General features: G+C 50.1%; 1 protein-coding gene across 2 annotated transcripts in view; it reads right to left on the reverse strand.

The window, feature by feature from the left end:
• Positions 1-15,185, reverse strand: part of SRRM4 (serine/arginine repetitive matrix 4) — a 168,173-nt gene extending 152,988 nt beyond the window's left edge. For both annotated transcript variants that reach the window (XM_060193008.1, XM_007529319.3), the window contains exon 1: positions 14,658-15,185. In XM_060193008.1, coding sequence (XP_060048991.1) covers positions 14,658-14,788 — 131 coding nt within the window. In that variant the 5' untranslated portion in view covers positions 14,789-15,185. The remainder of the gene's footprint in view (positions 1-14,657) is intronic.
• Between the last annotated feature and the right edge of the window lie 354 nt (positions 15,186-15,539).

Below are 15,539 nucleotides of genomic sequence, written 5' to 3' on the forward strand. Positions count from 1 at the left end.
ACAGCTATGCAAATACTCCCCCCCACCAGAAAATCAGCAGTCACCAGAGTTCAGAGATGTGCATTCCCAGAGCTCTACCCCATTAGGGAAAGATAGAAACAGACTGGGGGTATAGATTAACATGCCAAAGTCCATGTTCAGTGGAGAAGCAATTATAGAAACCAGACCTCCCACCTTCTGTGCCCCATAAAGAATTTTGGGCCATACTTCCAAAGGGATAAAAAATAGGAAAGATTCCAATGGAGGGGATAGGATACAGAATTCTGGTGGTATGGAACTGCACCCCTCTTATCCCACAATCTTGTCAATCATTATCGAATCACTAATAAAAAAATCAGAGAGAGGGGGGGATGTGCGACGTGAGAGAACCACACTCCAGGCAGGGGAGCAACTTCCAAGGTCACACAGCTTGTCATCATGGCATAGAAATCAAACTCAAGGGGCTGGGGAGACATCATAACGGTTATGCAAAAGCCTTTCAAGCCTGAGGCTCTGAGGTCCCAGGTTCAATCCCCAGCCCCACCATAAGCCAGAACTGAGCAGTGTTCTGGTGTCTCCGTCTCTGTCTATATCTCTCTGTATCTACTCTTTCTCGTTACAATAAATGAAATAAAATATTTTTTTTAAAAGAAATCAAACTCAGGAGCTTCAGAGTCAGAACTCATCCAACCACACACCTCCCTTAGCTGGCCACTGGCAACTGCTTCTCCTTGTTGAATGGGAATGGGATCCATCCTGAGGGCTGGAGGGTTGGAGGGCTGCAAGGTGGGCTGCAGGGTGGAAGTCTGGAGGGCTGCAGGGCTGCAGGGTTAGAGGGTTGGAGGGCTCTAGGGCTGGAGGTAGGGATCAGAGCAGCACAGTTTTCAAAGATGGGGAGGCAGCACACTATTTTGGACCAGAGTGAGAGTTGGGTAGCAGCAGGGGGACTCTTAGCACACCTTGTCTAGTGAGTTGATGGAAAATACACACAAGTGCATAGATGAGAGCATTTGAACTCCCTGTGGCCTGGTCGTGAGCTGTTTGAGCCATATGTACAGTGGCTCAGTAATGTATCTGCCAGAGTCCAGGGTTGCCAACAGCTGACAGCAGCTGCATTTGCTTTTTTTTCTCCTTCCTAAAACCTGCTGGTGTGTTACAGTGAACCCACATACAGTCTGTGGTGGTAACTGCTGGGCAGGTGACTTAGGGACCCCTGTCAGATGCCTTCCATGAAATGAACAGTTAGGGAAGGGGGCCTGGAAGTCTATAATACCCCCTGACCTGGGCTCCCACAATTGTCAAGGCACCTTTCCTTTGGGAGGAAGGGGTTGTCATATGTAATCTTATCTATGGGAGGAAGGTCTCCAGGCTCACATATAAACCCTCCCCCACCCCTGCTGTAGTTTGGTACCTATTTCCTGCCCCAATCTGCACTCTGCAGTAATGGGGTACAATGAAGTTTCTTTATTTTTAATTAATTCATGCATTTGAAAAAACAGAGAGAAGTTAAGAGGGAGAGGAAAGAGAGAGACACAGAGAGAGAGAGAGAGAGACACACACACAGAGAGAGAGAGAGACCTACAGCCCTGCTTTGCCACTCATGAAGCTTCCTCCCCTATAGGTGGGTTCCAGGGGTTTGAACCTGTGCCCTTTCACATGGTAATGTGTGTGCCCAACCAGGTGCACCACCAGCCCTCAAAGATTCTATGATTCCTGAACTCTGAGTCCCCCTTGAAGTTTCTTGGGGTTCCACTCGACTTCCTTCGTTCCCGAAGACCATGAAAATTGCTGTGGCTCTAAGAGATGCTCCACTAGGGACAAAGAGGTGGCAGGGAGCAGGTGCAAAGAGCATGAAGTCATCAGACCGAGAGGGATGCAGAGGTTACACAGGCTCCTGTGCTAAATATGAATAGATATGGGCCCTAGGTCAGGTCGACAAGGTTTACAGTTAACGGTATTTATATACTTTGCCCATATTTAGGAGCTACTCTCTGCCCTGATTCAGCTTTCTAGTCCTATTCCCAACTCTGACACCATCTCTCCAGACAATATTTTTATGCCACCTGCATACTAACTGTTGGGCTCAGGGAAAAATGAATAAAGTCATGGGCCCTTGGAACATACCTAAAATAAATTTCCTAGCTTCTCTCAACATAAAGACCTCAAATCTCATCTGCTCTATTCTTACCTTTAGGTTCCTGATTATTAAACAATTTGTTCTGCTTTATATCTTAATACTTTTCAGCCATCAAGTTGCAGATGCTACCATGACACCAACCTAACTTCCCTGGGCAGATGACCTCCCCAATGTGTCCTGGACTCCCACCTCCCTAGAGCCTTGCTCCACTAGGGAAAGACAGAAACAGGCTGGGAGTATGGATCGACCTGTCAATAACCATGTCAGCAGAGAAGCAATTACAGAAGTCAGAATTCCACCTTCTGCTCCTCATAGAGATCTTTGGTCCGAACTCCCAAAGGAATAAAGAATAGAGAAGCTTCCAATGGAGGGGATGGATTATGGAACTCTGGTGGTGGGAACTGTATGGAATTTCACCGCTCTTATCCCACAATCCTGCCAGTCATTATGAAATCACAGGCTTCTGCACATGGTAATATGTTCACTTAACTAGGTGCGTCACCATGGGCCCTTCGCTTCCTTTCTAAGTCATACCTACACCTATTACTACTTCTAAATACCCATCCTTTAATCTTCTTCTCTCTCTCTGATAAGAGAAACAGTGCGTGGGTTCCTCTGGTGTTTTCCAGATTCACTTCCCTTTCCATGATGGTACAAAAACAAGATTCCTGGTCACAAACACTTCAAGTTCTGGTGGAATTGGGATTCTGAGGCTTTAGATGACCTATATTTCAGTTCTAGCTCTGACATGAACCTTTGGAGCTCTTTCTGTGTCTCAGTCTGTCCCTCCACAGGATGAAGAATCTGTGTTTGGGTTCTTCCAGGGGTCCCTCCTCCCATCCTGGCTGGACCGGGAGCTGATGCTGGCTTGTAGTGAGCTGCTGTCCTGTCCTTCGGGAGTTGCTATTAGGATGAAGCTTCCCTGCTGGAAACCACAGTCTTCTTGCTAACTGGTGACCCTGTGCTCCTCACCTGCCCCACCACTAAGACAACTGCCGCCCCCCATAAACACACACACACACACACACACACACACACACACACCCTACCCGGGAAGTGTGCTGAGCCCCAGAATCATTTGCCACCTGGACTAATGCATGCAGACTGGCCAAACAAAAGCCAGCATTATCAACTGTAAGCACTGAAATCTGAGCCTAGACACAGCAGAGTTGCTCACCTGCTCTGCCAGCCTGTGCCTGGGGCAGATGGATGTCTCACCCGGTTCCCCAGACTCTGCTCCGGGCAGCATCTGCCACAGGAGGCCTTCGCGGGGCAGGGTGCCAAGTCTCAGTGGGTGTGGGGGCAGGGGAGCTGCAGCTGGTCACCTGATCATAGCAAGGAAGGTCACACAGCAAAAACTCTCCAGACTCCAGAGCTCAGCCAGGCTGGTTCAGCCTGGGCACATGGACTTCACCCTCACTTTCACTACCTCGCTCAGTCTCACGAGATCAGTGGACCCCAGAGTTCTTCTCAACTTGCTTCCTTCTCAGGAAAGAATTCTCACCAGTGAACGGCATCCCTCATTTATAAATATTTATTTATAACTTATATGTGCACACTGTTATTCCCAATACATTAAGCATATTCTTAAATAGACACCTTCCCCATGGAGAAGGGCGGGTTGGAGGGTCTTTAAGGCCCTGTTAGCTTTAGAATGCCAAGGCTATAACTCTGTGGGCCTCCGAGTTCCCTCACAGCCACCCTCCTCTGTGCTCATTCATACCTGTAAGCTCTCATTAGTGATTTATTCAAGCAACATTTAGCCACCATCCCCAAGAAGGCTGAGCAGTGGCACACCCAGTTGAATGTACACATTGCTATGCACAAGGACCTGGGTTCAAGCCCCTACTTCCCACTGGCAGGGGCATTTCACAAGCAGTGAAACAGTGCTTTAAGGCTCTCTCTCTCCTCAATTTCTCTCTGCTCTATCAAATAAAACAAATGTTTTCATTTTAACACCTTTATTAATTTAACTGTTTTGACTTTGATAGAACAGAGAAAAATTAACAGGGAATGGGGATAAAGAGGGAAGGAGAGACACCTGCAGACACGCTTCATCGCTTGTGAAGCTTTCCCCCTACAGGTAGGGACCAGGAGCTTGAACCCAGGTCCCTGTGCATGGTAACACATGCACTTAACCAAGTGTGCCACCACCTGGCCTCAATAAATAAATATTTTTTAAAAAGTTAAAATTCTCCAAACATAGGCTGCTTTCCTAGGTGCTGAGATGCAGCCTAGGAACAAAGGACAGAGGATGCAGGGACAGAGAAGACTTCTTCCTTGGCATTCAGGGTCTCCTCCTGGGAGCTGACAGCATTAGCATCATCACCTCTAGATACAAGGAATTCTCTATGATCCGGACAGCGAGGTGTGAGAATAATTTCCTAGGGGAGCAGTGTTACAGATCATGCTTCATCCAGCACTCATCGGGGCTTTGCTTGGTTTCAAGATGGAGCAAGCAAACAGAGCCTGCAAACTAGCAACACTGCCTCTAATACTGCCTCTAATACCCTTAGCAGACAGGGCCACTTTGCCCAACAATCCCCACAACTAGTGCAAGATGACAGATGTGTTAAAAGCCAAAGAGAGGTTCTGCAGAGATAAGAAAGTCTGGGATTCAGGGTGTGACCTTGTCTGAAGCACCATGGGAAGATCCCCTGAGAAAACGGCTTTGTGAGCTGCAAGGAGTTGGTGCTACAGTCTATAAACCAAAGGAAAACACCAAAAGACTTTGCTTTGCTTTACTAATTTTAGATAGACACAGAGGCAGAGAGAGAGAGAGGTGGGGGAGAGATAAAGAGAGACCACAGCACCAAAGCTTCCTTCAATGAGGTGGGGGCTGGGTTCAAACCTGGGTCACACACAGGAAAAAGCAGTGAGTTATGTCACTGACCCAATAGCAGAGGGTTTTTGCTAAGTGCTGGTGTAGGAGAGGGCTTGTGGGGTCTGGTTTACTAGTTATTTTTTATCAAGCAAGAAGGGCTGAGAAGAAAGCTGAGGGGACATCACTCTGGCTTATGCAGAGTCAGAGAGGGATCTTGGTATCCCATGCTGGTAAGTCCTGTGCTGTCCTGCTGGCTCTCCACAAGGGGCTTCTCTAGCTCCCTGTGACCATGGACTGTGAGGAGGGTTAGGAAGAGGAAGGCAATGTCCCCAAGAGGTTTGTGGGATGGGATGTCACAATGGCCCACGGTGGTCACATACCACATGACTGAAAGCACCCACACCTTCACATCCAAACCACAATGACAGGAAGGATGGTGGGCAGAGAACAGGGCTACCTACCTGTAGAGGAGACAGAACTGAGTTCAAGTCCCGGTGTTACCTCTTACAGTTGATGAGTCACACCCACCCATTTCTGGCCTCATTGTCTTCCCTGCAAAGTGCACATGAGGATAAACTTCACAGGTGAGCATTCTGGGGTCTCCTCCCATCTCTCTCTCTCTCTCTCTGTCTCCCAGCCATGCATTATTGAGTAGCTCTCTGCTCCCCACCATGCCTCAGTTTCCCATCTTCAAAAATGGATCTGAGGAACCCAAGTTTCCCAGAGGTAGTGTGAGGGTGGGATTAGACAGCAGGTCAGATGGGTTTATCAAGAAGCCAGATCTGCACACTTCAGTTCCAGATGGCACTTGTCTCCCCCACAGGAGTGGTAACTACCTTGCGAAATTCCAGCTCCTCACCTCAGCTAGACTTTCCTTGAAGCCAGAACCCAGTGATCTGCTGCTCAGCAAAGCTGGCTGCAGGCAGAAGCCCTGGGTACGTGGCGATGGAGGGATCCTCAGGATGAGCAACTCGAGCGTCCAGAGGATCTTAATGTTTGTTGTGAACAGACACGTGCAGATGTGAATTACTTAATAACTGTTGTAGGTCCTGCATTGTTCCTGCATTGGGTTTGGCTTTGTCTCTGTGACATCTTAATTCTGTGTTTTATTTCATGGAGCTCCGCATACAGGCTGTGGCATATGGGAGCTCCCTCTGCAAAATCTCAAAAGGAAATGGAGAGAGGGAGGGAGGGAGGGAGGGAGGGAGGGAGGGAGAGAGAGAGAGAGAGAGAGAGAGAGAGGTGGGGGGGGGAGACTGTAGCTCTAAGGGTATGCAATGGTGGGGTGGGGGGAGGGAGAGTCTCGTCAGGCGAAGTGGAGGAGACAGTCCAAACCCTCCCTCGCTGCCATCATGGGAGCAAGATTTGCCATCGCTATTTGGAAGTCTAAGCACTGTCTTTTTCAATTTCCTAATCTGATTGATCACAATCAGAGAGACTGTAAATTTCATGCTTGTCCATAGCACATGCAGGGCCCCAGCTAATCTTCTGACACCGCTGTTCAAAGTCATCCCCAGCTGCCTTGAAGCTTGGAGAGGGGAGCAGAAGACACCAGGACTCTGACTGACAGGCTACAGCACCCCACTGCCCCCGCCCCCCACACACACACCAAGCCAATCTCCAGCCTTGGAGCTGAGGCTCTGGGAAACCCGTAACTGGTTCACAGAACTTTGCTTGCTCTGCATCCTGCCTGGATCCTGACAGTCCTCTTTGACAGTCCTCCTGTCACCCTCTTTGCCCCAAGTCCTCACAAGCTAGAGCAGGTGTGTAGCCTACAGTCTCTGCACTTGTGCTGCCGTGAATTCAAATTCCTTTCTCCCCAGTTAGCATCAGGGTACTTCCTTTCACCCAGGTCCCTGTCCACTCCACCTGACCATCCCCCCATCCCAGCCCTCCCACTCCCAGCTTCATTCCTCTGTGAAGCATTTAACTGCCTGATGGCCTTGTATCAGGCACGGATTTGTTTATTTTTTAATTAATTCATTAATCAAACAATTAATTAGTTAATTTTTGCCTCCGGGGTTATCACCAGGACTTGGTGCCAGCACCAGGAATCCACGGCTTCTGGTTGCCATTTTTTCCCCATTTTATTGGACAGGACACAGAGAAATGGAGAGAGGAGGGGGAGACAGAGAGGAACAAAGACAGAGAGACACCTGCAGACCTGCTTCACCACTTGTGAAGCATCGCCCCTGCAGGTGGGGAGCTGGGCTCAAACCCAGATCCTTGTGCAGGTCTTTTGTGCTTTGTACCTGTGTGTGCTTAACCCGGTGAGCCAATACCCAGTCCCAGATTTGTTTCACTTACGGCTTTCCCCCAGGAAGCAGGGACCTCCCACCTGAAGCTGATTGTGGAGCAGACCAGGCTGTTCTGCTCTCTGCTGCCCTTCCAGGAGTGTGGCCCAGGTACAGTGGTTGGTAGTGCAGGGGTTTTGGCACTGGGGGTGTCCACACACCAACCCCCAACCTGAATGAAAAGTCAGTCCAGAGCTGTGACACCTCACATGCACGATGCCCTCCTGACTCTGCACAAAGGAAATAATGAACGAACGAAGGAAGGCATGGATGAATGTACAACTTTATTTCTTAGTGGCATACAGCTTCTCCCACTCTGAATTCATGCCACTGTGTTGATTTTTCTCTTTGGCATCTCTGGACTCACTCTAACCCCACCTCCCCACCCCCCCATCTGCCCCCATCACCATCACAGTCCAGTTTGGATCTGACTCCAGGGCTACAGACCAGGAAGGACAAAACACCTCAAGGCCTCGAGTTGTCCCCTGGGAAGATAATGCCCCCACCCCCCAGCAGAGAACATCACTGTGTTCTCTTCTGAAAAATGGGAAGTAATTAAGATTCTACTGAGAACAAAGGTCTTACTTATTGGTTCTGATCCTTCTTTGTGTTTCTAGGAAAAAATGGTGAAATAAAAGAATCATTGCTCCAGCCTACATCAAAAAAAGTGGGAAACAACAAGTGTTGGTGAGAATGTGGAGAAAAAGAAAGAAAGAAGGAAATGAGCTGTGCTGTGAGGATGCAAACTGGCCAAGCCCTCCTGGAAACAGTACGGAGATTCTTAAAAATAAATAAAGTAATAATAAAGGTAATATTATGATCCTTCAGTATCACTTCTAGGCATGTATCTAAAGACTACAACATAACTAATGTGCAATAGGCTAACTGTACCCCCGGGTTCATAACTTCCATAGCTGTATTACTCATGATAGCCAAATGTCCACTAACAGAAGTGGAACACTACTTAGCCATTAAAAAGTCACCACTTGACACCTCCTTAACTCACTGGGGGAAAAAAGTGAATACAGAGCACTGGGATAGCTAGCGGCCAGGCTGAGGAACCCCAGCTCTTCACCAGAAAGTGGACACAACCCAGAGGTGAGGAAGGCTTGGCTCTCTTGCCATCTCCTCTGTCAGCACCTGTTAGAGTGGAATGAGCGCCATTCGCAGAGGCCTCGGACTGTGTGAGCTCTGTGCCACATTCCTTACAGAAATGATCCTGGTCTTTCCTCACTTTCCCCTCTGGAGATGAGCACAGGGCAGATGGGGGAACCAAAGCATGGAAGGATGATGGGGCTAGCAGATTCCAAAGCTAGAAAGCAAAATTTCATCCTGGGTGCATCTGACTTTAAGGACACTGCTCTTTTTCTTTCAGAAGATCTATCTATCTACCTATCTATCTATCTATCTATCTATCTATCTATCTATCTATCTACCTATCTCATCCTTTTTCTTGTAAGATAGGTAGATAGACAGGTAGATAGATAGATAGATAGATAGATAGATAGATAGATAGATAGATAGATACATAGTTCTCAAGCACCTAAGTCCTGTGCTTTAACCACTGACCCCACCTCCCAGCTGCAGGGCCCCAGCTCAGAGCCATGCTATGTGCTCCACTTCAGATATCTTCCCTTCCACCTCAGAGAAAGCAGTTCAGGAACCCTGGTTGCATGAAACCTGGGCAAATCTCTTCACCTCGCAGGAAAGGAGATCCAGCCACCCTGAGAGGAAGGATATTTTGTTCCTGTGGCCAGCCTGGGGTACCCACACAGAACAGAAGGCAGCTGATCTGGATTCCTTTCTTTTCCTGGGACTTATGATGTGGGGTAGAATGAGTAGTACATTAAGGTGACACCTAATATAGCCCTCTGCCCCCACATCTGCTGGTATCTCTCCCTTTAAGACAGACCAGACAGACATCTAAACCCAAGGCACATCACTAGGATCACAGTGAGATGTGAGCTTGACATCAGGCTGTGTGTCTACTGGGTGACTCTGATCAGAATCCCCACTGTGAGCCTGGAAGACAGTGGAGCCTCCACACACAGGACTTACAGATGGGAGGTCTCAGGTTCAATCCCTGGCAGCACCAGAAGCTAGAACTGAGTGGTGTTCTGGTTTAAAAAGAAAAAATGGGAGTCGGGTGGTGGTGCACCTGGCTGAGCACATATTACAATGCACAAGGACCTGGGTTTAAGCTCCCGGTCTCCACTTGCAGGTGAAAAGCTTTGCAAGTAGTGAAGCAGTGCTGCAGGTGTCTCTCTTTCAGAGGGAGAAGGGCTCAACCCAGACAATAACACTCCTGGCCCCAAGAAAAATGTCCACTCATGGCCAGGGCAAGCATTGTCCGTGACCCTGGGTCCACTGGCTCTTAACCAGAGGCTGTCAGAGAACTGCCTCCAGACAACACAGCCCTCTCCACACCTCTCATCCCCCTACAGCTCCCAGAGACAGAGTCAGCACAAACTGATCTCTTGGCATCAAGGAGAGACTTGAATTAAATGGTTCAAAGGCTTTTTTTTTTTTTCTCCTGTGTTACAATTTGGCCATCGTCCCCTTTCTGCAGTGAAAGCTCTAATAGTTTGGAATTTATGATCCTTTGGACAGGGTCTAGGCTGGAGTCTGTTTCTGGACTGTTCTGCATAGAAAGGATTTTCGAAGAAAAATAATAGTTTTGCCAAGAGAATCATACAGGGGATGCTATGCTTTATAAGGTAGCTGCCTTTCTAGCCCACTCTGTGTAGCCACAAACAACGGATAGACTCATTTCAAATGATTTTCTTTCATGTTTATGATGTCTAAAACTACCATGTGTTCATATTTCCATGTGACTAGTATAATTTGAGGACCAGGGAGATAGGGGAATGGCAGCACAAAGGACTTGTGTGTCTGAAGTCCCAGGTTTGATCCCAGCACTACTTACTAGTGCACTATAGCATTAATAGCTAAAGTTGAGCAGGGCTCCAGTCCAAAACAGACAGACAAGATTATTAGAAAAGTTAACTAGGGCCAGGCAGTGGCACACCTGGCTAACACACTACAGTGTGTTAAGTACCTGAGTTCAAGCCCTTGGTCCCCACCTGCAGGGAGCAAGCTTCATGAGTGGTGAAGTGGAGCTGCAGGTATCTCTCTGTCTCTTTCCCTCTTTATCTCCCCCATCCCTCTCAATTTCTCTGTCTCTACCCAGTAAGAAACAAATAAAATTAAAATATACCAAAAAATAAAAAATAGTTAACTATAACTAGTTACTATAGTTTATAGTTTGAGCTAGTCTCAAACACAAGGTCTTTCACTTTGAGCTTGTTTCTTAGTTAACTCCAGGCAAGAATAACTACACTTTGGGGGAGGGGGTAGGTGTGTGTGGGGGTCTGTGTCTCTCTAGATAGGTGTCTTACTGCTTCATGCTCTCTCCCAGTAGGTGTGGGGTCTGGCTGAGACCACCCCACTCACAAGTAGTCCTTGTTTGAGCTTTCACCCTGGAATAATTATTTGAGGCAGCCCCTTCCAGTTCTGACATGAACTATAAACCATCTAGTCGCTTTGGATTTGAAAGAACTAGGGATTGAATCAGTGTTTTCCAAGGAGTCCAAGCCTTCTCCACACTGGCAGCAGGGACCTATCTGGTTATCTCTACGCAAAACAAAACAGACATACTACACCCACAAATCTACATCTAGAGCATTCTTCACAACCCCTCCCCGCTGGAAGAGTCAGACCAGAAAGCAGCCAGAGAGGTAGATCAGGAAGCACCCCACCCCACCCCACCTCCTTCTTCTTCTTCTAGCATTTGCCCTTCTTCCGTAGTCAGTCAACAGCCCTCCTCAATCGCTATCGAACAGGCCATGGCCAGTGTGCCGCTATGTTCCATGTGTGAGTGTACCTTCCCTCTGGGGCAAGGAAACATGCAATTTGATGAACCCAGGTGAAGGATAGTTGGGTGTTCAGGAACCTATTTGTTGTTCTTCTAGCGTTTGCCCTTCTTCTGTACCCAGTCAACAGCGTCAGGTTGAGCCTGATGTAAAGTTTCAAGACCTCCTTTGAATCTGGAGAGGTGGCAGTCGTTGACTATGTGGGTCATAGTCTGTCTGTAGCCGCAGGGGCAGTTCGGGTCGTCTCTGGCTCCCCAACAATGGAACATAGCAGCACACCGGCCATGGCCTGTTCGATAGCGATTGAGGAGGGCCCAATCATAACGTGCTAGGTCAAAGCCAGGTTGACGCTTGCAGGGGACGCTTACTGAGATTAGCTTGCTGCAAGCTAATCTCAGCTCCACGTAGTGGCAGTGACCTCCTCAGAAGTTGAAACCCCACCATTTCTTCGCGTCAGCATTTGGCGGGGGATAGACAGGCATGAAGAACACAGCTCTGGAGGGAAATGTTGATTTCCTGTGGCCTCTCTAGTTCTGGACTGTGTTCAAGCAACAATCATGCCAGTTAAACAACCATGGTGCCCACCCCCCAGACCTCACACCCCACCATGACAAGCATGCCAATCTGACTCAGTCCCCCTAACTCTGCCTGAGACGATGACTGTCATCACGTCTAATTTTTTTTAAGCTGGCGAAACAGACTTAGCAAGGCCAAGCCGCTCAGCCGGGACCCTCAGCTGAGTGACAGAACCAGATCTCGGGAGAGCCCAGGTTCCTTCTGAGCTCTTAACCACCAGATGCCACCTCCCACTCTGCTACAGGGCTCTGACATTTGAGTCTGTCATTGGCTTACAGTGTGATGTATGATAAAGCTGTCGCCTCACAGGGGCAGGAGAGGGGACAGGGGACTCAGCGGAGGCTGGGCTGGGAGTGGAGTTTGTGTGATAGATGCATCCTGCCTTGAAATCAACAAATGGGAGATGCCGCTCCCACCTCGGCACTAAATTATCTGTGGCTAGACTTAGAATATCCCAGGGGTTGGGGGGATAACTCTTCTCTATAAACATATATTACTATTACGTGTGGCGTGAGCAAGACTGGGCTGGTGGCTCATCCACCACGCCCCCTCCCCCACCCCTAACACACACACCGCCACCCCTTCTCCCAGCTGACAGTCACGGGGTGGATTTGCAACTCTGAGCTCGACTGTTTAATCACTGGGATTAAATATCTCTGATGAGTCCAAGCCCCCAGATTACCTGGAGAGATAAGAAGCTACCCCTGCTGGTGCTATGCCAGTGGCTCTGTCCCTTTCCTTTCAAAGAACTCTGTTTTCCAGACATGTCCCTTTCACCCACCAGCAAGTATAACCTTGAAACAGGTGGGAACCGGTGAAGGCGGCAGGGGAAGGATGCAGAAGACCCAGGTCTGGGTGAAAATGGAGCAAAGATTCTGCTTTGAGAGCACAGTCTGTTAAGAGATGAACTGAAGCCCAGTCTTCCCTGGGGGCTTGCACTCAAATGCTCTCTGCAGACCTCTCCACCTCCCAGACAGGAGTCAGAGTTCTGGAGGTAGGATCTATTCTAGAGAGTCCATGACTATGACAGAAGTCACCACAAGGGTCCTGCCAGCAGGCCATCCCTCAGGGACTGATGGCTTAGACTTTCACTCCGGAGTCACTCCCAGCAAGAAAGGCAATTCAGGATGTTAAAGACACCAAGCATGAAATGACACCTGGGTAGAAGGGCTGGCTGGGGTATGAGTTCCTGATGGAGTGAACCAGGGTTATTTTACTTATTATCATTATTATTATTACAATGCTATGGGAAAAAAAAAGCATGCAGTCTAGGAGATGATGTGAGCAACTCCTGTGATAGAGAACACAGCCAACAAAAGAACGTGACAGACACAGGCTGACAGGCAGAGGGTGAAGGAGTCATGCGATGTGGACTTTTAAGACATGCCTTTCAGAATTAAAATGCCACCGGGAGTCTGCTCACCTCTCTCAGCACCTCTGAAATAACAAAACACCAGTCCCAAAGCCAAACCTCTCGTTTCCAATACAATCACCTCTCCACCCACCCCCAGTACAGGTCCCATCTTCAAGGGCACAGTCTCTGGCCCACAGGGCACCTGGTCTACAATGACAGGTGCACCCAGAAGTGGAAAGGAAGACAAGACCCAAAAAGATCAAAACCTCTCATCTCAAAACTCGCTACAAAGACATCCCCCTACCCCCGCCGCTGCTTGCAGAGCAGAGGACTATTGACTTTCTGATGGCATCTGGTGTTATAACTCCCCTGTTCCAGCCCCTGTCAGAGGGTGTCCCCTCCCCAGCTGTCCACCATGGCTGCTGTGTGCACTCCGTTTTGATTCCATCTCCCCATCCTCAACCCCCACTCCCATCTTCCTGGAAACCTGTATGAGTCAGAACCCCAGGCGTCGATGAAAAGTTCTCCATCCCGAGTCCGTTGTCTTAGAGATGACAGCCCTCTCCCCCACCGCCAGCTTGCCCCCCAGAAAGTTCAGCATGCAAACAGGCACTCTGCCACAAGCTCTTCCCCGGACAAGCTCCCAGTCTAATCTAGTCACCAGTGCAGCCTGCCAGTTTGAATCAATCCCCCAAGAGGTCTCCCCTGGCCTCCTCTTCTTCTTTTTTTTTTTTTTCTTCTTTTTCTTTTTCTCCCATCAAACCACTCATCCAAAGCCAGCCAGAGATGAGTTTTCAGACTGCCTTGACTTTTCCTGACAAGAGGGTACAGCCTCCTTTCTTTCATTTCCACACTCCTCTAAATGGAATGACTTCTGAAAAGAGTCAGGGGCTTTTCTTGCATCTCAGATGCTCCTAGGCTTCACCCCTTACTCTCACCTCCCTCTTTCTGCCTCCCTTTCTCTCTCTCCTTATTGTCCCCCAACCCAACCCACCATACAGTTTGCCACCACCACTGAAAGGTCTGTTCTCCTCGAGTTTGAAGCAATAGGATCCTTTGGAGGGAATGTCAGGGGAAGGTTGGGGGGAACCAAACCAAACTCTCCCAAGACATCTTCCCCCACATGGGAGGCTCCTCCCTGATTTCTGGGCTCAGAGTTTTGGATGCTGAAGAGAAGGCTGGCCAAAAAGGCAGGCGAGAATGGTGTTGCCGAGGGCGTATTTGAGGGAAGAACATATGGGCTTTTGTCAAAACGTTCAGAGCTCTAGTTTCTGAGCTGAGTATAGCAAACTGCCGCTGCCTCTGAGCACCCTTCCTTCTCCGCTTCTGTAAAACCTCCCCCCCCAGCACCTCAGAGCACCCACTCCTTTGCCCCCTCTGTCCTCTGAGCTTTGTGATACCCAGAAAAGTTTCTCCGTCAAGCCACAGCCCACCTCCACCGCCTACCCTGAGGATACAGCAGACCATGATGTTTAGCTGTCCCCAAGGAATCCTTGTCCCCTCTCCACAGCTCCGGCGCAGGGAAGGGAATGACAGGCCGCTCAACCTCCCCTCCTGGCTCGGTCTCTGGGGCCCAGGCCAGAAAGTGGGGGGCGCTCAGCACATTCACGGAGGTCCTCACCTTGGCAGCGGCTTGCGGGCTGTGATGCTGGCGACGATGATGCTCTCGGGACGCGGGGTGGCCACGGCTTTGAAGGTTCCTCGCCAGAACTTCTCGAAGAGCTGCTTCTCGCCCTGCTGTACACTCGCCATGGCCCCGCAGCCCGCTCCCGGGCGCTGTCCGAAGTGCTGAAACGAGGCTTCCCGGCCGGGGCGCGCCCTGGGAGGGCTGGGGTGCGTGAGCTGGGGTTCAGGCCGGGAGGCCGGGGCGGGTGGGGCAGAGAGAGCAGGCTGGGGGGCCCCACCCAGGCCGTCCTGGCTGCCGAGGGTCTGGCTGTGGCTGCGCGGGGAGCTGGTGGCCCCAGGCCCGGGAGTGGAGCTGGGCTGAGCGGGTCAGGCTGGGGAGACGGGACCAGGACCGGGCTCCGTGCGTGCGCCTGTGCTGTGCGCTCGGGCGCGCCCGGGGTTTTGTCTCTCCACAATGTGACGTTGGAGGAGGAGGAGGAAGGGAAGGAGGGGAGAGGGAGGAAGAGAAGGAGGCTGGTCTCCAGAGCTGCACTTGCTCCCCCCACCCTCTCAGTCTTCCCTCCCCCCCCTTCAGCCTCCTGCCTCCATCTGCATAACAAAAGCCCGCAGGTCTGGGGAGGAGAGAGGGCGGGGCGTGCGCCTGTCACTGTCCCCAAGCTGGAGACAGACTGGCAGCACCCAGAGCAGCCATCCGGGCGCCCCAATAGGGTGAAGGACCCTGCCCCCCCCTCCTCAAGTCGCCCCCCCCTTCTGACAGCGCCCTGGAGCAGCCCGGACCCCTCCCTCATTAGCCACCCTTGGCAAGACTTGTCAGAACCCCTTGTATTCAAGCCCAGAGAGAAACAACTTAAACCTGGCCGCCCTGGCCATCCACACC

Source organism: Erinaceus europaeus, chromosome 6 (assembly GCF_950295315.1).
Source record: "Erinaceus europaeus chromosome 6, mEriEur2.1, whole genome shotgun sequence".
Taxonomy (NCBI): domain Eukaryota; kingdom Metazoa; phylum Chordata; class Mammalia; order Eulipotyphla; family Erinaceidae; genus Erinaceus; species Erinaceus europaeus.